The sequence below is a fragment of the Hippopotamus amphibius genome, chromosome 16 (genome assembly GCF_030028045.1).
Source record: "Hippopotamus amphibius kiboko isolate mHipAmp2 chromosome 16, mHipAmp2.hap2, whole genome shotgun sequence".
Taxonomy (NCBI): domain Eukaryota; kingdom Metazoa; phylum Chordata; class Mammalia; order Artiodactyla; family Hippopotamidae; genus Hippopotamus; species Hippopotamus amphibius.
In genome coordinates this window covers 17,148,936-17,171,030 of record NC_080201.1, presented here as the reverse complement: position 1 = coordinate 17,171,030, position 22,095 = coordinate 17,148,936, and the positions used below count along the sequence as shown (strand labels likewise).

The window sequence follows — 22,095 nt, the reverse complement described above, 5'->3', positions numbered from 1 at the left end:
GGAACTGTTTTAAACATGTAAATTAAGTGATCCACCCTGCAATTTTTGTTTTTTGTTTTTTTTGTTTTGTTTTTGTTTTTTGGTAATCTGGATTGCTTATTTTATATGCTGGGATGCTAGTTGTTTTTTCTATTAATACACTTAACTTGCATTCTAGCTTCGCCATTCAGAGACAGGCATCGTGTGGTGGGTTGTGTGACAGTGTCTGTCAATAGTGAAGACAAATAGTGCCAGAGACACTTAACCCATCCAATCTCACCCAGGGTATAGGTCGGTCTCGTTTTCAGACTTCTTCATAAGTCTTTTTTTCTTTCTTTCTTTCTTCCTTCCTTCCTTTCTTTTTTTGTTTCTAAATAGTGGATTGATACTGATTGAAACTAAAACTTTTTGTAAAGTTTTAAACTTTACATTCATATTATAAGAAGAAGAAGAAGAAAAGTAGAAAACGGAGGTTGGCATGTAAGGTGTTGACAAAGCAGGTTTGCAGCCACTTTGTGTGTTCTAGATTTTTCAGTCCCTTGGCAACATGAATGTTGGCCTTATAGTTTTTTTCTCTCAATATCTTTCTTCTTTGATCTGAAAATATGTTCTTGTATCTGGTGACTTTTATCAGACAAAATGTTTAGATTTGAAGTCATTGTTACCAGTAAGAAAAATAAAATACTTAAAAAGAATAAGGCTGAACAGTAAGGATTTTAGACCAGAAATTGTTTCCAAATAACCTGTGTTGTTTTTATTATTATTTTCTGAACAGTCAGTAGTTTATTCCCTCTCCGTTCCACTATTGGTTCACTTAGCACACTTGCAAATTTTTAGTTTTTTTAAGGAAACTCAACTGGTTTTGCACTGATGTTGAGAAGTTATAAAGTATAAGTGAATATTTAAATGCTAGGGACCACATTTTTATCTTGGATGCTTAGTTAAATGTCATTTTTTGTCATTTTAAAAAAATCAGTGAAAGGTGTTTGTTTCTTTTGAGGACCTTACAGAATGTTTCTAATTTCAAAGCTTTCTATAAAAAGTTTATTTAGTTCCATATAAAGTATCATCTCTTTTTTATGGTATTTAAAGCACCAAAATGATATGATAATTTAATTTCTCATTTACAAATCTACAACTAATAGTTCTTAATTTTAGAATATAGTTTAAGCAAGCAGTATATAAAATATACATGCGTTTCTCTATGTGGTAGCATTGAAAACTCCATTTTCATCTTTCCAATCAAATTAATAATACAGTTGACACTTGAACAACATGGGGACGAGGGGGATGGGGTACTGTCCCTTAGCACAGTCAAAAATCCATGTATTGCTTTACACTCTGCCCTCCGTATCCTTGGCTCTGCATCCACAGATTCAACCAATCACAAATTGCATAGTACTGTAGTATGTATTTATTAAAAAAAATTTGTAGGTGGACCCACACAGTTCAAACCTGTGTTGTACAAGGGTCAACTGTACTTGCAAATTCTGGAATATCCATGTAGATATTATCTGTTATTCTTTTTATCTCAAGTGCTTTGAATATTCATAGTGAACCTTAATGATTATGTCAATTCTTAAAAGAAGCCAAATATACAGTTTAAATTCACCATCATTACTGGCATTTGGCCTAGAAATTGGCTACTGCTAATAACAAAATTATTAGATATAGAACACTATAGATGTGATGCTTTTCTTCACTTATAAATTTTAAAATTATTCTTTTGAGATTATAAATTTCTGTCAGTAAGTTATAAAAACGGCCTATCACTTTTCCCTTTGGTTTTGCTGTGCTCTCTGTGGTCACAGAAAATGCTGTGGAAAAAGTAAATTCTTTTTGTGGATTTCCCTGGCGGTCTAGTGGTTAAGACTTCGCCTTCCAATGCAGGGGATGCAGGTTCGATCCCTGGTCTGGGAGCTAAGATCCCACATGCCTCGTGGCCAGAAAACAAAAACATAAAACAGAAGCAATATTGTAACAAATTCAATAAAGACTTTAAAAATGGTCCATATTAAAAAAAAATCTTAAAAAAATAAATTCTTCTAAGTTGAAAGATAAGTTTTTTCATAAAAGAAGAAAATCAATAAAAATTTATTCACACGTTACTTAGGTGAGAAAATAATTTTAAGGAGAAATTTAAGAAAAACTTTCAACTTTATGAAGGATTGGTAAGGGATTTAAAAAACAAATAAAATTATAAGATTATAAAATAGAATACATTATGACTATTCTGCTTGATGAGAAAATAAAAGCAATTAAAACATTTTTATGTTGGAGTTTTTTATTTTAATAAGCAGCAACTAAATATAGTCTCTACATTCCTAACAGTAAAAAATGGACATTCAAAACCGAAAAAGGATGGGAGGGGTAGTCAGCATATTTTGTTTGTAAGAACTTATAAGTAAAAAGGAATATATAGAGGAGGCAGGGTTACATGATACTTTAATTTTATGGGCTGTAAGTTAAGCTATATCCTGATATTTAATAACATAGTGATTAAAATGTTTTTGTAAATATTTGAAGAACATTTATAATATTCCCAGGAATTTGTTGTGCTTTTCTGGGAATGCTTGGATATGACAGATTAGTGTTTAGAAATCTAAAATGTTCTTGCTATTATTTTATGCATTTACTTTTTAATAGATAATATTAAGAATTTGTTATTTTTAGTGAATTTATGGATTAATACACAAGTAGGTAATTTGGTTTATGTATAAATTTCAAGAAAGTTATTAGCACGTTCTTTGTAGAAATAGTACCTCTAAACTCTTAAGTTACTTCTAAACCTTCCCTGTATTAGATAAAGCTATTATAGTAAGATATAGTCTAAGCATTTTGAGTAGTAAATCTTTTTTTTTTTTAAAACTGGGTATGTATCCATTGTGAATACATTGGTACATTTATTTATCAGTGTAATGTAACTCAACATACATATCAAATATTGGCTTCCCATCAATCAATTTAATTAAAAAATTGAATTTTTACTACATGCAAGCCATAGTATGTTAGGTGTCAGGAGGGCCTAAGATGAGAAAGATGTTGTCCATACTCTCTAAGGGCCCATGGTTCTTATCCCTTACTTCACCACCTCACTTGGCATTATTAATGCACATAGGTGATGTTTTGCTAAGGAGACTGTAACATGCGTACGTGAAGGGCTTTATACACCACATTCATCATCATCATAGGAACAGTGATACTTTTGTAGAGAGTTTTATAGTATTAAAAAATTGTCTTATATTTGTTATATTCTTAAAATGAGTAGAACCTTTGTAATTTAGGATCAAACTGAGGTAACCTTTAAAAAGTAATTTAAAAAAAATTAAAGGATACTACTGTCTTCTGACAGAGTTTATGTTTTCAGCTTTATAGTTTTGTGCTAATGAACTTTTTTATTTAGTAAGTATATCCAGGAAACTGCAGGTAAAATATTAAAAATGTGTGTTAGGTGTCCAAGGAAAATGTATAGAATATTTTAACTTATGTAGGGTATGAGATCACAGTTTGGCATACCTGTCCCAGAACAGATATTTATGTACAATTATATCAATTGGGTTTTATAACCATAATTTTTAGATAAGATTTTCAAGATAAAATCACACATAATTCAAAGAGCAATGCTAGGTTATATCTTGCATATTAAATTCATAAATATCACATAACTTGCTTTGGAGTTCATAATTACATTTCACCTGACTTTCCATCTGTCGTGGACAGGGATCCCTGAGATGTTCATATTCTGCATTCTCATGTGCATGGTACTTAGAGTCAAAAAGAGTGGGTGGGGAAGGCTGCTTTATAGAAATACAAGTTCACAGCATTCACGCTGCATGCTTTGTGTGTTCCACTGCAAATACTGCATGCTGCATACTTGTATTTCTCTGAAAATGGTGGACATAGGCTCATACACACAAAAAACATTTAGGTTTTTTTGCCAATAGTTGGAACAGATGGAGGAATGTTAGACATAATACCTTTTCTATTTTTTCTAAAATGAATTCTGTAATATTTTTCAAAAAATAAGGAAAAACCTTGTTACTGAAACCCAAAGTGGCTACAAATCAGCTCCTAAACTGTCACTGACATTAGCATCTAGATTTTGTAGTTTTACAAATCTTTTAAAGTATTTATTTACTAAGAAAACATTGCATTAATGCATGATACGAAATTGATAAAAAATTTTCTTTAAATTGGAATGCAGTTTAAAGTGACTGAATTTTCCAATTTCAACTGCATTTGACAAGGATACAAACTGGAAAATGGAACTGGTATCATCTAACTGCTCTAAGTGCATTAACTCATGGTAGTTGAGAAGAATCTTTCCATGTGGCACTATGTAGATCATATTATTGATGGCTAATATTAATAACTGCTCTTCAGCCTTGACAACAATGAAGAATTGTGAGTGAATTTAGTTCTTTCAGAGATTTAAGTGTTCTGGTGCATGTTTCAATTTAAAAATCTTTGGCACTTGGCTTTTGATTATCTAAACATTGGCATTCTTACATATTGCTCTTTATGTAATCGATGTGAATGTTGCAATTCCAATAACTGCACATCACAGTTTTAAGTTTTGTCATACCACTTTAAAACAACATACTTGGCTATAGATAAAAATTAATTTTAGATTTAAACAGATTTTAGTTGTCTGTCACATGTTACCTATTTTCATTTTTGTGTGTGTTTATGATTATAAACCTTTCCATATCTTATACAAGATAAAATTGTATAAGGCTGATAACTTCCAACCTTAACATTATTAGTGTGTCTCCTGAGATTATGTTGTTAAGGGTTTAATAGTAGATTTTTCAAGGAGTTGTTCTGCCAGTTGCCATACATTTTGAAAAGATCCACTTTTGACTTTTTATGTTAGGCATAATAGGTAAATAGGTAAAAACTTATTCTGGTTCTCTCCAGAGATTTTTTTCTGTTTAACTCTTTTTTTGTTAAATTTCAGGCAATAAAATTTACTGTTACTCATCTAAAGAAATCCCCTTAATAGATAAAATCAAGCAGGCCTTTTAAAGAGATAGGAAATGGACAGTGGTAACCAATTGTTGAGTGTGTAATCAAGTACTTTATAAAAAAATACATCCAATAATAAGTCCTTCCTCTGTTTATCATTCTACCATGAAGGATGGATTTATTTATCTTAGAGATCATGGTTTTGAACTGCCACTTCCAACTTCTGGAGACCTTGAGTGGTTACCTTGGTTATCTTCTACAGCCCAGCATATTCCAAATCAAACCTTTTTCACTTTTATTCTTGTAGATTTTAGAACAAATCATAGTGACGGTACCAGTTCCATTTTGCCTCCAATTCAGTTGATTATATATTTTTTCTATTTATTTCTCATTTTATAATTGATTTCTGGAATAATCAGCAGCTCTTTTCTCATTTATTTTCTCATATTTTTATTCCAGGATTTGCCTCTGAAGCAGGGAGTGTCTGCATTAAAAATGACCTGTAGTTCTCTGCTTCATAGGTTAGAAACTTATTTTAATATTTTGTGGCTAAGCACAGTCCCACTTTTCAAATTCTATAATGAATTATTTAATTGGCATTGAATGTGGACCACAAGCATATATTTCATATTGGGTTTTTTTTTTTATTATTTTAAATGATTAAAATTCAGTAGAACTATCCAGCTGAGGCAATAAAATCTTTATTCTTGCTTTACAGCTTAAAACATTAAATTAGATTTTTAAAAATCTATCAATTATAACACAAGTAAAATAATGCTCTTTGGGCATTTTTAAAAATTGCATTTTTTAGGCCTTGTATTGCTTGAAGCATTTATATTCTAAAACTTAACCAAATTCCAACTATTCATTTTGGGGAAAAACAATCAGTTCACAAATCACATTTTCAATGGGACTGCTAGCCAGCCTAGGTGAAAACATGTATAGTGTATTTACTGTTAAATTGTACACTGCAGATGCTTCTTCAGCTCCCTCCTCTTCCTCCATGGGCGGTGCTTGCAGCTCCTTTACCACCTCTTCCAGCCCTACCATTTATTCTACCTCAGTCACCGACAGCAAGGCTATGCAAGTGGAGAGCTGCTCCTCAGCCTTGGGGGTAAGTAACCGAGGGGTAAGTGAAAAGCAGTTAACCAGTAACACAGTTCAGCAGCATCCATCAACACCGAAGAGGCACACAGTCTTGTACATCTCACCACCACCTGAGGACTTGCTGGATAACAGTCGGATGTCCTGCCAGGATGAGGGGTGTGGATTGGAATCTGAGCAGAGCTGCAGTATGTGGATGGAGGATTCCCCCTCCAACTTCAGTAACATGAGCACCAGTTCCTACAATGATAACACTGAGGTACCTCGTAAATCACGAAAACGAAATCCAAAGCAGAGGCCGGGGGTCAAACGACGAGATTGTGAAGAATCTAATATGGATATATTTGATGCCGACAGTGCCAAAGCACCTCACTATGTGCTTTCTCAGCTTACCACGGACAACAAAGGCAACTCAAAAGCAGGAAATGGGTTGGTATTCAAATTTTTTTAAAGTTCTCTCACCATTATGCAAAACAAAAAAATAAATCATTCCTCATTTCTTTTCTATTGCTCAGCCCAAGTTTGCATCTAAAGCAAAGATACTAATTTTATCATTGAAATAACGTATCAATTTTGAGTTAAAATTATCAGGTTTCACTAGAGAAGAAAATAAAATACCAGTAGATTTTACCAATAGGTATCTTAGTATGGGTATGATTAAGTAATAGAAAATGAAAATAATCTGTTTAGAAGTAATTTTTAAGTGTAAAATGGATTTATACCTTAAAAGAATTTAAAATATTTTTACTCATAGAAATAAGGCTGTAGTTAAAGCAAACATTTACAGAGGGCTGGCTTGTGTTCTCTTTCACATTGTCTCTCCATATGATTCAGTCTGTTTCCATTTTTGTGAAGATTTTAGACTTTATTTTCCTTTTTTCTTTTATTTGATGAAAACAAGAAAAAAGTAAATTGGTAATTTGCTGCTCAATTTAGATTCCCGTATTTATTTTAGGCTTTTTCTTTTCTATATTATGCCAATTCAGGATTTTTTAAAAAATAAATATATCCCTTTTTTTCCCCTGCAATTCTGGGTTATGTATCTAAAGGGTGATAGAACAGGATCATGGTACCTGTTTGAGTTTTCATTTATCTCTGCCAGTTCACAATACTCACTAAGTATATTTCAATAGCTATATTACAGAATATTCAATTCTAAAGTACAGAATACTATGACTTATTTTTAACTTTCTAATTCCTTTAATACTTTTATCGTAATATTTAATTGCTGGACTTTTGATTAGATTTTCTACAGTATATTCAACATAGTTTGATAAAATTTAACTCACTGGATCTCGAGAGATTACTTTTTTGAGTAGTAGGATATATATGGTCCTTTAGTTGACCCAGGATCTCCTACAATTTCAGGTTGTCACAAAATATGATGGAGATGCTTTTGATTGGTTCACTATTTGATTACATCACTGGTATATTTTAAGTTAAAAATCTGGTTGAGAGTTATAGGGAATATTCTTAGTGTATATTATACCTTCCTTAAATATTTCCTCAGTATATTTTAAAAGTAATATCTACCATTTAAGCAGTGATTATTCTATATTACTTTCTTCTCTACTCTCATTTAAAACTCCTTTGGGGTGATGTAGTTAAATTAAAATGCACATTTAAATATTTTTCATTTTTAAAAAGTCCAGATTAGGAATTATCTAAAAGAAAACAATATATATATACCCTTTCCTAAAGTGTTTTCATTGGCAGAGTCAACAATTCTAGGACATATTTGTAGAACTATTACCTATAGAATAATGCTCTGAAACATAGTAACACAGATTTAAAAGGCTCATATGTGTCTATCATTAAATACAGGTATGTGTTTATTTGGGCTTTGGTGGAGAAAGCGTTTTTCGTTTGTTTTTAAGTTTCATAAGGGAGATTTTCATTTTTATACTGAAATAAATGTTAAAGTTCAGATGAAGAACAAATAAAATTTTGACTTACAGTTAGTCGACACACATGATTTGCAGTTGCTGTTAAAGAGATATCTTGACCTACATCTTTTCTGCTTCTGCTTTTGTATGATAGATATATCTTAGAAATGATTTGAGGTTACCCAGGGAAAGTATAATAACATTTGTCAAGACAAAATCTCTCATGAAATAATTCATGGAACAGAAACTCATCAAGCAGCAGAAGAAATGTCCAGCTTCTTAGGTAATGGAAAAATATTTGACACTAGCATATGAAAATGATGGAAGAAGTTTAAACTTTGAATTTATAAGAACTATTTTGAGGAAAGGATAAAGCCATATGTAAATGTAGAAAAATAGGCCTTTGAAAACAGTTGTTAAGATGATCTCAAACTGGTGTTCTGTATTCTTCAATAAGAGAGATGTTAGAAACATGAAAGAAATTTCGCCATAAATTTTCAATTTATATAATGCTAAATTATAGAAAATGTACTCTCAAATATGTTGAGTACAGCAGTTTTTATTGATCTTCAAGATGGAACTGGCATTTTTGTGTAATTAAAATGTTATATGAAAAAGTTTATTAAGAAAATAAAATCATTTTTAAAAAGCTAGTCAGTATTTAAACATTCCTAGCCATATTTTTCTTAAATTCTTCACCTTAATGTCCTAAGAATCAGTAGCCCAATGTCTCTTCTACATATTCCTAGAAATTGAGATATGATGTCACCTGAATGTGAAACCTGTTTTAGGCATTTTATAGTGAAAATTATTTTTCTGTCAGGCAACCAAAAGGATGTGCAACACAAAGGAATTAGAGTACCATTATAAGACTTCTGAATAGAATATGCTAAAACAGTGGATTTTCTTTTTAGATAGTCATTTAGAAGTAAAATCCCATATAATTAGCTGCTGTTTTCTTGTTTTTTCCTTAAGCCATAATGCATTAAAAATTAGTAATTTGAATGACTACTTTTCTAAGAATTAGTTGATGTTTTTATTGTTTTACACAGCTAGGGATCTAAATATGTATGTATGCCATTTTTACATTTAAACCTAGGGAATAAAGTTAGTTTTAAGGGCTTTTAAAAGTATCATTTCAGAAATTGATTACATGTGGTATTCTTCTTTAAGCCATAATGTATATACTTTATCAACTTAATAGTTTTCATCCCAAATGAAATATTTTGTTTTATTGAAATAGTAAAACTCAGTATCATCTATTTACCATCATAAATATTAATTTGGCTAGCATAAGTGAATACAAAAGCCATATCTTGCCAAATTAATGATGTGCTAAATTTTCTTTATATTTCAGGCTAAAGTATGCCCTTTTCTACTATAAAATTAAAAGATATTAATTACAAACATTTGATAAATGCAGAAAAAGAGCAGAAAATAAATTACCTATAATCTAGTAAATTGATACAACTACTATTAGAATTTTGCTGTATTTTCTTTTAGTCCCTTTCAGTGCATATTTGGGGGATGTTTTGACATAGTTTAAGTGAATATTTTTGCTTTGATTTTTTTAAATGAGTGTAAAACAGAGTATCATTATAGAATTTCATATGGAAAGTGCTGCACATTGTATGCGGTGCAAATATTTGAATTTCTGCCCAGAATGATGAAAAAATAGGATTTATTGCCCTTTGTTTCAACTTCGACTCAATGCTTTTGTTTGTAGAATTTATTCTTCCAGGGCCTTTTAAATTACTTATGCAGGTAATCTTTGACTTAATTATGTCAGACTTCATCAACAAGCTTGCCTTCATCAACAAATACTTTTTCAACATCTTTTGTTTCAGAAATTGTGCAAGGTTTAGGGAATATGAAGATTGAGCAAAGTGCTTCCCTTCAGAACCTTTCCTCTCACCCAGTCAGTCTAACTGCATTCCTTTGCATCCCTGGTTCCCTCCATTCTTCTCTCCCTTTCCTAGCTGTGGGTTCACCCCAATCCCAAATTCCATTGTGAACATAGCCTTTTCCCTCTTTATTGTTTATGACTAAGGCAACAACTTGGTTAGAGATGGAAAGATAAACATTAGAGCTAGGTTTAAGGCTGCTTAGCCACCATTGCTCCTCTGTGTTTGAAGTCATAATATTTATCCCAGGGCCTGTTTGCTTTTGGACAAAGTATTGTCCACAGTCATTTCTTGGCTCCTGTATCTTCAATGTGAGTGTAAATTTAGGACTGGGAAAGTTATATAGAAAGCGTTATAGGCCGTGACTCTATTTTTAAATATACATAGGTAATTTTTAAACTAATAGTATTATTCTTCTATTTATTTTTATCACATATTTACAGTACTTCAGACTAAATTGTTGACCTGAAGTCCTAACCACTATTTGAAATATTTTTCTTTGAACATACATTCTGCATAGCAAATGCATGATATACAAGTAAATATTAGAAACCCAATTAAAAAAATTGTTAGATTGCCTGTCTGTAAAGCCCAGATTATAAATTTTTTATATGCTAAGGGCTTTAATTAATCACAAATTAAAATATTCTGAAAAATTTAACTTCTGAAAAAGATTGTTTAGAGTACAGTTAATTTCCAAATCAAAATTGAATCACTGATTTTTTTTTTAGTATAATTTTCTCAGTTTGATGCACTGAGGAAGATATCCAAAAGAATATGTACATGTCCCCTCAGTTTTTTTAAGGCCTTTTGTGTTTTTTTGTTTGTTTGTTTTTGCTACTCCCACTTTCTTTTGCTTTGCAAACTCTATTAGAAAATAATGGTAATCTTGTAGTTTTATGTAGCACTCACACATATATGTAATTTTTAAACTTTATTTTGACTGAAGTGCAATGTGAAAGGTTATAGTGACATTAGCTATTCTCTTTCCTGTTATTCCTGGTTTATTGCATTCAGTCTTCCTTCCTCCTGCCACACATATGCATTCTTTGTCTTCTCTGTCCAACTTTATTACAAAATTTTATTTTCAATTTTTTAAAATTGAAGTATGGTTGATTTACAATGTTGTACCAATCTCTGCTGTACAGCAGAGTGACTCAGTTATACACATATATACATTCTTTTTATTTTTATTTTTTTAAGAACTTTTATTGGGATACAATTGACATACAATAAACTGCAAGTATTATACATTCTTTTTAATTACAAAATTTTAAAAGATACTTCACTTATAGAATGTACTGTCCCTTAGGCTGTATTTTATTTTGTCAGTAAGATAATCAGTTGTTTTTAATGTTAATTCCTATTCTCTTTCTTCCTTTATCTTAGATGACTTTTGAGAAAACTCTTTTTGATACTTTTTCCGCTTTGTGCTTTGACTTCTCAGAACGTTGGAAAACCAGAAAGGAACTGGAGTAAAGAAGAGCCCTATGTTGTGTGGACAGTATCCTGTTAAAAGTGAGGGAAAGGAGCTGAAGATAGTTGTACAACCTGAGACCCAGCACAGAGCTCGGTACCTAACTGAGGGTAGTCGTGGCTCAGTAAAGGACAGAACACAGCAAGGCTTTCCTACAGTAAAGGTACTTATTTTATTTATCAATATGTGAAGAATTTTATCCACTTTTACATATTAGTTATTTTGTTTTTAACCAAAAAAAAAAAGCTGCCTAAAATAGAATAATAACTTTATATGTTAGAAATTAAAATAAAAGTCTGACTGAATTATAGGCCAAATATTGTTACTTTGATGTCATTTGAATTTTAGATGAAAGGAGAGATGAGAATGTGTTCTAACAAGTAAAATATATGGCAATCATGAATTATCTTCACTTTATATTTGACATTGGTAGCAACTGTTTTAGATTCTTCCCAAACCTTATATTTAAGAAGAAATTTTAAAGTGAGTCCAAAGAAATATTGTAGAAATTATCATAGACTTGGAAAATAAGGTTTTTAAGATAGCTAAAGCAATCAGGACTACTCAACTCAGAAGAGAATTGGTTGATAGGTAACTTAGGTCTTCAGTTTAAGAAACAGGATATCAATTGAGTCTTTATCTTTTCAGAACTTAGACTAAAAGAAAAAAGAGAGGGCACTTAAATTTCAGCAACTGGGATACTTTATTACAGAGAGAAATTTAACAAGTGTTCCTACCCCTTGCAAAATACTAAACAGGGAGGGATTTTGGCGAGTCACATGGTAGATTCTTATAAATACAGTTTGTGTAAATGGGTTAGCTGAATAATATTTAATTGAATTACCTTTCGTTTTATACTTGAAAGAAATAATGGTAGAAACTTGGGATCAAGAAACTTACTCATGACCGTTATAAGGTCGGTTAATAGTCACATGTACAGTATCATTCCTACACCTCTACTACTCACCACTCCAATCCTTCTTCAGTCCCCCAGTCTTAGGACAAGTAATGGGCAAGTGAGAAATTCAAATTATGCTTTGTGTAAATATTTGTCTAACCAGACATTTTGACAGGTTGATAAATATTTTTAACCTAATTGCTTTGGCTTTAAGTTGTGCTTTGTCTAAATACTTGTCTGCAGAAGTATTGTTAGGTTAATTGCCTGTGATAGGGGGTGAATTGGCAGATCTTAAAGTTTATTTATTCACCCATTCAACAAATATTGTACCCTTCTATGTGCCAGATACTGTCTAGGTACTGCTAACAGTCTGGGTAGACTGCTTATTTGCCTGCTTATTTGACTCATTATGATGATACCCATAACAGAGTTACAGTTATTCTTGGATAGAAAAGATATATGAGGGTTTTTTTTAAAGCACTTTGATGTGCATTTTACAAGTTATTTTATGATTTTATGTGTTCTGTATTAACAGCTTCAAAGTTTAACTGAACCTTTTCGAGAACCAGCATTAGAAACATTTGTTCCTAAGTGCTCTTTTAAATATTTATTTATTCTTCAGCATACAAATTATAATTTAATTTATGAAGGCTTGCTGGAGACCTGTAATGACCCATAGGTCCTGGTTTGAACCAGCACTTTTTCAGACCATAATGTTTTGGCCCAGGATTTTATGATGCTGTATATATATGTCTAGTCTATGAGAATGAGCTCCATTCCCCTATTATTTATATAACTGCGCTTAAAACACTTTCCTATGCTAATAACTTTAACAAAGTGAAAATTTAGTGGATGTACGCTCATTTGGTGATGGTGGTAACGATGCCACTGACACAGTTTCATGAATTTTTTGTTAGTGCTGGTGGTCAATCCTGAGTAACCCGCATGCTTTGGCAGTCCATAAATGTATCAGTACCTGAAAGGATTATGTGTTCATTCACATCTGGTTGTACAAATTAATTATGAATGATAATTTGTCATTAAATGTCTAAAATTTTAATTAAAATGATTATTGCAGAACTGAAACTTAGAGTTTTCTGCAAAAATTTAGCTAATTCTCCTTTATGAAAATATTTTACCTCTGTTTTTCTGAAGGACTTGTTATTTCTTTGTTGTAATCCAGTTATAAATATACTAACATAGGAGTTGGTCTTAAATAGTTGGTTGGTTTGATTAGATTATTTGAAATGCTAATTAATGTTTATGCTTCATGTTATCTCACTCCAGCTGGAAGGCCATAACGAGCCAGTAGTGTTGCAGGTGTTTGTGGGCAATGACTCTGGTCGAGTGAAACCACATGGATTTTATCAGGCCTGCAGGGTAACTGGGCGAAATACAACTCCCTGCAAAGAAGTGGACATTGAAGGCACTACTGTTATAGAAGTTGGCCTTGATCCGAGCAACAATATGACACTGGCGTGAGTACTTAGTAAAAAAAATTTTTATTAATTCATTATACTTTTGCGGTAGGCAGGAAAAATTGTTAGCTTTTGAGTATTCTATTAAAATGTTTTAAACATTACAAATAAAAAGAATAGTTTATTGAAGAGTGGTAATGGGTGGAAATGAACTCTTGCCCTTTGCTAGAGAATTCCCATAGTGAAAGGCAAGGATATAAAAGCCATGTGGAATTCAGGCTTTTGGAAAATATATAGACTTACATGTTGGAATTAGTAATATTAACATTAAAAAATAAAATTACAAACAATTTGATTTGCTTTCTTAAATTCCACTTTCTTAGTGTTTGCAGTAGAAACTGACAGAGATCATTCATGGTTCCTTGACTCATCTTGGTATGAAAAAGCATATTGCTGGCCCGAATTTACCTTTTGTTTCTGTTTTCCTATGTTAAAAAAAGTTATATCCTAAGACTGCCTATTTTTCATCTTATGTATTTTCATTTCCTGAAATATATTAGAAGTGTTAATGATTTAGTTAAAAATTTTTTCTCTTTAATCCTTTTGTTAAGGACCTTTAATCCTAAAGATAACCATAACAGCAGCAAATATTGATATGGGATAGACTTGTGTTGTAATTATTTATATTGGATAGCTAAAGACTTTTCTCTACTTGGTTTTCAGGGGTGTTTTTTTGAAAGCCATTTTGAATAAGTTAATAAGAGGGTAATTGGAAAAGGGAAATCTTGAAACATATTTAATAAAGTTTTATTTACTTTTTAACTTTTGAAATTATAAAAATAAATGTGTATGGTGAAAGATAGGGAGTTACTGATTATAAAAATAGTACTCATTCCTTGTAAGTTGAAAATACAGAATAATAAAAAACTCAGTAAAAGTTAGTAGGAATAAAAAGCTAAAACATACCCCTCAAATGTCAACTTCCAACTTAATAGAACTAATTACTATTTTAACATTTATTTTTCCATCCTCTCTTCTGATAAAATTTGAGGTGATACAGTACTCCCTGCTTTGTAATCCGCTCTTCACTTATCATGACCATTTTTCCATAACATTAAATATTATTTATAGCATATGTTTTAATGACTGTGTAGTGTTCCATTTTGGGGGAGACAGTTACTAATTTTTTTTCAAGTAAAATCCGTCCCTCTATTTTAATATCTGAATTAGGTGCAAAAAAGAAAGAGGATAAATTTAATTTTTTAAAGCAAAAGTATCTCTGGTAAAACATTACTTATGTTCAGATTTTGAAGTAGTGATTTTCCTTCTGTACTATTTCTTTCCATTATTGTTATAAGTGAAAAATTGATAAGATGAGAAGTTATGAATATTCACAATTTACCCTTCTCTACTTTTTGAATTTGGAACCATATGATTATATTACATACTTAAAAATTAATAAGGAAGCAAATTATTTTTAAAAAGAAAACTTGTTTGGAACTTCCTAGGTGGTGCGGTGGTTAAGAATCCACCTGCCAATGCAGGGGACACGGGTTTGATCCCTGCCCCAGGAAGATACCACGTGCCGCGGAGCAACTAAGCCCGTGAGCCACAACTGTTGAGCCCATGTGCTGCAACTACTGACGCTCATGCATCTAGAGCCCATGCTCCATAACAAGAGAAGCCAGCACATTGAGGAGCCCAAGCACCACAATGAAGAGCAACCCCTGCTCGCCACAACTAGAGAAAACCTGTGTGCAGCAACGAAGACCCAGCACAGCCAATAAAAAAATAAAAAAATAAATTTATTAAAAAAAACCTTGTATGATTAAGAGTATTGTACTATTTATGCAACAGAAAGTATCATTTAATATATTTTTTTTGTATTAGGGTGGACTGCGTAGGGATATTGAAATTGAGGAATGCTGATGTTGAAGCCAGAATAGGAATTGCTGGTTCCAAGAAAAAAAGCACTCGTGCCAGATTGGTTTTTCGAGTTAATATCACGAGGAAAGATGGCTCCACTTTGACACTGCAAACACCCTCCTCTCCGATTTTATGTAGTAAGTAAGAAAATGTGGAGATATTAAATATATGGAGTTTTTTTCATTTACTATTAATCTTTCAGGTATCTCTAAATATAAGTTGTTTTACATACTCCAGCTTGTGATCATGCAAAATTTGAAACATTTTAAAAGCTATAGTCAAATTTTCTAGACTAAACTAAAGGTGGGTAATTTCTAACATAATTCAGAAGGAATGTAGCATTTCATAGCTTCCTATTATCCTATACTGACTTAAAACTAATCTGAATAGTTTGCTTGAAGTAAATTGCAAAGCCAAAGGATTTTCACAACATCTTCATTGTGTGATAAATTGCTGTCATCTTAAGTGTTTTGTATTAGAATGTAAGAAACAGTAAGCTAAGCAGAACTTTGTAAATATATAGCAGTTGGAGTTCTGATTGCAAATTAAAGTATTATAGTATAGTGGGAAATGAAATTCTTACTTAGCTAACCTTGGCATAGAAAGCAAATGACGTGTGTATGTATTTAAATTCAGTCATATTGTATGTGCTTCACGATATAGTCTGGTTTCCCTGTAAAGAGTATTATTGCAAGTAATAAATAGGAAAATTTTTTTCTTCATTAAGTGTTATTTTCTTTGGCCTTGCTTCTGAATTCAAAAGAGCAGAAGAGACTGCGTTCCATTCACTTGAATTTCCTGTTAGGTTGTTATGGGTATTATGACCTTGGTACCCCCATGACACTTACAAAGACTTTGTTATTTAATTGTAGCTTTAGTTTTGTCAAATTATTCACCCTTGGTAAATCTTATTTTTCCCTTCCTTTTAATTCATCTCAGAAGTGACTATACCCATACGTTAGCTTGGCAAACATCCTAATTTTAAAAAGAAAGTAGTAAATATCTTTCTGATCTCAAGTGGGCTCATTTGGATTTCTCTATTTTTCATTATTATGAAAAATTTGTGTTGATACTAGTATTTCCTTGGGCTATTTCTTTATAATGTTCAATTATAAATATGGTGTTTTTAAAGTTTGTAAATTCCATGTCCATTTTATTGTGTTCAGATAGGGACAGAGTAAATAATCTATAGATGGTTTATTGAGTTCTAAAGCTTTTCTAATTTGGGTGCTAATTTACTATAAATCACAATATGTCTCAACCTGAGTATTACTAGGATGGAGTTTTCAGTTTTAGTGGGGCATATGCAGTTCTTCTTTTATGTAATGTAATATTTTGAGCATGATCATAGCCACTCTCTGAAGGCCAGATCCAGGAGATGCTAGATAATTCAGATCATACTGCTTTAGCAGGAACTGGGGAATGGTTGCCAAGTTTATTTAATTGTTTGTTTCTTCTTTCATTAGTTCATTTCTTTATTTTCTATTTCATTAAGGTATTGTTAAAGTATAAATATATCTAGCTAAAGATGATAGAAAATACAAAAGAAACAGAAAACATGATTTTCTGAAATTTTTCATCTGGAATTATTGTTATCATTTGTTAATTATCACTGTTAATGCTAACAGATGTCCACATTGCAAAAAACTGTTTTCTCCCTAGGAGGCTGTGTCTGAGGTAGATATTATTGCCCTAAGAAGCAGCAGCATGTAGTGGAAGGTATATATAGCTAATAACAAAAATTACCATGTTTTGAACTCTGACAATATGCTGCAGATTTTATTAACCATTTTGTAAGGATTATATCATTTACCCTCACCATCGCCTTTTATGGATTCTGTTCTACAGTTGATGAAACTGAGACTTAAAAGATATTACATAACTTCCTCAAGGTCACATAGCTAGTAAATAGTGAGACCAGGATCAAAAGCCTCTTCTTTAGCCACTGTGCTGTATTGCCACCACAATCACTTAAAATTGCAGTGCTGAAACAAAGTGTGAATGATTTATTTCATCCCAGCCATAGCCTCTGGGTGGTTAGGACTGTGGTTACAGTATGAAATTATGTTAGAAAACTGTTTCCTCTACCTATGAGATTTGTGTTGTGTAATTTAGACTTTTTATGAATTTAGAAAGTAGATCTCAATTTATGTTAGGGAATTTTACTTGAATACCTATATTGTCCCTTCTGTTTACTTTTGTAAGGTGTCCTTTATTGTGGAGGTGTAAGATATAAATTTTTATTCCTTTAGTTGACTATTTGACACTTATCTTGCCATATGCTTGGTGAAACTGAATTAGATAAACATGGGCAGTATTTTCTTTTAAAGAAAGAGGTACCTTTGCAATAATAGTTCCCATGCCTCTTTTAGAAGAGAAAGTGCTAAAATAATCATTAATTTGCAGTTAAATTTGCATGATAGTTTTCATATTTGCTTCTTAACTGTTACTGTTTTCATAAAATTTCATGCAAACTGTGTTTTTATAATTAGCTTAAAGTATTTCTGTGAATATCAACTAGATCTAATCATTTAGGCAAGAGTGTGTAGATCCTTCCTCCTAATGAGTTAATGATATGGTTTTTAAAAATCTTCATTGTTTTTAATGACTGTCATCATTCTACGTCCAAAATGTAATTTCACTTAACCTTCATGGGTTTTTATTAAATATACCACCCAGAAATCTGTAGGTGGTCAGACTATGTTGCTTTATTGTTTAACTGGCAACAAAATGAAATATTTTTTAAAATTTTATTACTTTTAAATTATTTTTGTTTAAATATTAGGTGAAAAGGAAAAGGCATTAACTTTAATACTACTTTTCATAGTAATACCTTATTTCTGTATTATACTCTGTGGTTTTAAAGTGCTTTCATGTATGTTGAGGTTTTAGGAAGTTAACATTCCTTTTGTAATTGGAGTTAGACACATAGGAGCTAGGAAAACTGAGATGAAAATACCAACTTTACTCTCAATTAAACAGTTAGAAAGAGGACTGGATTTCCGCAAGGGAAATCCCACCGTTATCTAATTTTAGAAAATTTTAAAGACCACCTCAAAAAGAAACCCTATACTGGAACTTCTCTGGTGGTCCAATGGCTAAGAATCCACACTCCAGTGCAGGGGGCCTGGGTTTGATCCCTGGCAAGGGAACTAGATCTCACATGCTGCAACTAAGATTTCTCATGCAGCAGCTAAAGATCTCCCATGCCACAACTAAAAGATCCCGCTAGCCGCAACTAAGACCCAGCATAGCCAAATAAATAGATATTAAAATGGGAGTATTTACAGACAAGTAAACTTCCCATTATATTATAAAATGATAAAAAGGCTATATATAGTAGGTACATGAATAGGGTACTGGTACTGTGGAAACAGAAAAGAACATCTAATCCAGACTGCTTGGATGTGATAAAACTTGTGCTATATCCTGAAGTAAGCTAGGCAGAATGGAGTTTACGTGTAGGTCATTTTGGGCAGAGGGAACAGTGTATAAATGTACTCCATTTATAAGGAAATTTAAAAGAGTTTGGGGACTTCCCTGGTGTTGCTGTGGTTAAGAGTCCCCATGCCAATGCAGCGGACTCGGGTTCAGTCCCTGGTCCCGGAAGATCCTACATGCTGCAGAGCAACTAAACCTATGCACTGCAACTACTGAGCCTGTGCTCTAGAGCCTGCATGCTGCAACTACTGAAGCCTGCGTGCCTGGAGCCCATATTCTACAACAAGAGAAGCCACGGCGCTAAGAAGCCCGTGCACCACAATGAAGAGTAGCCCTCGCATGCCACAACTGGAAAAAGCCTTCACGCAACAATGAAGACCCAACACAGCCAAAAAATAAATAAATTTAAGAAAATCAATCAATAAAAAAAAAAAATAGAAGAGTTTGATGTGATTGGAACAAAAAGATATCTGTGAAGAAATTATAAGATTTGAGGCTAGTAGAGCTAGGCAGGATCTTTCATAAAGAGTTGTGTGTTGAGCTGAAGAGTTTGAATTTTCTCCTGATCTCTTTAGGGAGCCTGAGGCTTGAACTTAGGCCCTGGAGTGGGGTGTGTGAGGGGAGAGGAAAAGTAAAGATTACAAATCATACATCGTGAAACAAAGGACCCCTAAAATCTTTTTATTTAAAAAATTAAAAATAAGAATCTTTGTTCCATTAAGGGTTTATGGTTTGTGTTTATTTCCGTGAATATAACGTTTTTGGCAGGTTAGAGCAGTTGGGGTAGAATGAGAGGTGAAAAGGAAATAGGTTAGTTAGAAGGGTTAGAATTGGAATGGGAGGTAGAAGGAAACAGGAAGATGAGAGGGAGGTAGAAAAGGAAGAGGGGCCAAAAGGTGCTAGAGGTGGAAGGGAGGAGAGGAAACAGATACTTGATCTTCCATCTAGAGACACTCAGTGGAAAGAAAGCCTAATGCCAGAATTTATGTTGTGCCTTGTGACCTTAGGAAAACAGTCCTGCTTGTACTTGTTGGTTTAACAGTAGCCATTGGATCCATTGTCTTTTATTTGTTTATTTTTAAGGGGATGAAGAATCATCCCCCTTTACATTCTTCACACCTTTAGATTTCTCCAGACAATATATATATACTAGATCAAATTAATAATATCAGTTTTCATACTTTTTTAGTATCCACCCTTCTATAATATTTTTTTTAAGTTAAAAATTCCTTAATTTTTTATTCCTGGTACCACTACCACAATTTACAGGGCAATATACCTGATGTAATGAAAAGAAAAAGAAAAAGACAAAGCTACAACAGATAAAAGACCTCAGGAATGTACATTTAATTGACACTACATTGCATTAATCAATAGCTGCACTTTTTGCAAACTGTGGCTATGACAGTCCTGAACAAGAAGGGTTTCCTGTTTAAGCTGCAGTAACTTTTCTGACTATGGATCATCGTTCCTCCTGTGGCAGATTTTTACAGTTCCTCTAATGCATTTGGGACGACTGTCTCAAAGTAACCTGCAGCTTTCCTGACAACTCCTCGCTCTCTCTCCTGCTAAGAACTGTAGCCCTTTTCTTCTGAGTTTTTAGAACCTTCTGCTACCATATCCACCACTTCCACCACCAGATCCATAACCACCACCATAGGGACTGCCCGAGCTTCTTCTACCAAAACTGCCCCCCTTCATGGGTCCATAATTTGATTGCTTTTGTCCACTATAATTTCCAAAATCATTATAGTTCCCACCACCACCATAGTTACCTCCAAAATTTCCTCCTACATTGTAACCATCATATCCTCCACCACCACCACCACCATATCCACCACCCTGGTTTCCATATCCTGGTCCACCACCACCATAGCCTCCTCTACTACTATAACCAGGTCCACCGCCATAGTTGCCACCATCACCTCCAAATCCATTAGATCCACCATCACCTCCTCCATAACTACCTCTACTGCCACCACCTCCACCACCATAGCCTCCTCTCCCACCAAAGTTTCCACCACGGCCAAAGTTACCTTCTCCACCTCCAAAGTTTCCTCCACGACCCATAAAGTTGCCAGATCCACCTCCACGACCTCTTTGTGATCCAGCAGATTGCATCTCTTGTTTAGAAAGGGCCTTTTTCACTTCACAGTTATGCCCATTAATAGTGTGGTATTTCTGAACAACAATTTTATCAACTGTATCATGATCATCAAAAGTTACAAAAGCAAATCCTCTCTTTTTTCCACTCTGCCTATCTTCCATAACTTCTGTAGTTTCAATCTTGCCATACTTTTCAAAGTAGTCTCTCAAATTATATTCTTCTGTATCTTCTTTAATACCACCAACAAAAATTTTCTTCACTGTTAGATGGGCACCAGGCTTTACAGAATTCTCTCTAGAAACAGCTCTCTTTGGTTCCACTGTATGCCCATCAACCTTGTGTGGTCGAGCACACATTGCTGCATCCACCTCTTCAACACAAGAGTAAGTCACAGAACCAAAGCCCCTGGAACGTATTGTTTGGGGGTCTTTCATCACCACACAGTCTGTAAGTGTGCCCCATTTCTCAAAATGTTCTGTTAAGCTATCATCTGTCGTTTCAAAGCTCAGACCACCAATAAACAGTTTTCTCAACTGTTCTGGTTCCTTTGGATCATGGCCCTCCATTTTGAGACCGGACTTGCCTCTTCCAACTCGAGTTCAATATGGGACCCTATGATAATATTTTAATATGGCAAAATTAATCATAGCTTTTTTCAATATAATGTATATTAGATTTTATCTTACTAATGCTTATTGTATTAAATCTTACTGAATTTAATGAGTTCCTGCTTTCCTTATTTCTGGATCTTCCACAACTTTAGAGAAGGGGTAGTATCATTGAGTAAACTTTTCTTCTCTTCACAGACATTAACAAGCATTACTAATTCTTATGACAGGTTGAAATATTTGCTTTGTTATTTTTCAGTATTCAGATGGTCGTTAATTTTTTTCAGCTTTATTTTTGAGGCCACTACTTGAACAACATCTAAAAGTACATTGTTTTTTATAATGCCAAAGAGGTGGCTGCTTTTTTCATTATAATTTT

The 22,095-nt window shown here is 33.0% G+C and overlaps 2 protein-coding genes across 12 annotated transcripts in view; one reads left to right on the top strand and one right to left on the bottom strand.

Annotated features, from left to right (window-relative positions):
• The window catches only part of NFAT5 (nuclear factor of activated T cells 5), a 120,808-nt gene that overhangs the window by 64,775 nt on the left and 33,938 nt on the right, over nt 1-22,095 (top strand). For 6 of the 10 annotated variants that reach the window (XM_057713282.1, XM_057713281.1, XM_057713284.1 and 3 more), the window contains 4 exons: nt 5,922-6,480; nt 11,289-11,481; nt 13,504-13,694; nt 15,525-15,697. In XM_057713282.1, the coding sequence (XP_057569265.1) occupies nt 5,922-6,480; nt 11,289-11,481; nt 13,504-13,694; nt 15,525-15,697 (1,116 nt within the window). Of the gene's footprint in view, nt 1-5,406; nt 5,469-5,921; nt 6,481-8,111; nt 8,221-11,288; nt 11,482-13,503; nt 13,695-15,524; nt 15,698-22,095 lie in introns of those variants that run through there. The other 4 variants (XM_057713285.1, XM_057713286.1, XM_057713287.1 and 1 more) reach the window with 3 other exon arrangements.
• On the bottom strand, nt 20,229-21,674 carry LOC130839243 (heterogeneous nuclear ribonucleoprotein A3-like). 2 transcript variants are annotated; one of them, XM_057713291.1, is made up of 2 exons: nt 20,921-21,674; nt 20,229-20,776 (listed from the first exon to the last, which is right to left on the bottom strand). In XM_057713291.1, exons 1-2 carry the CDS (start codon nt 21,672-21,674, stop codon nt 20,601-20,603), a joined length of 930 nt encoding a protein of 309 aa, XP_057569274.1. In that variant the 3' UTR covers nt 20,229-20,600. The 2 variants fall into 2 exon arrangements, with proteins under 2 accessions (XP_057569274.1, XP_057569273.1); XM_057713290.1 differs by having other exon boundaries at nt 20,229-21,674.

What these genes read in the sequence shown, in the direction of transcription:
- LOC130839243 (XM_057713290.1), bottom strand. Translation starts at nt 21,674, where the DNA reads ATGGAGGGCCATGATCCAAAGGAACCAGAACAGTTGAGAAAACTGTTT.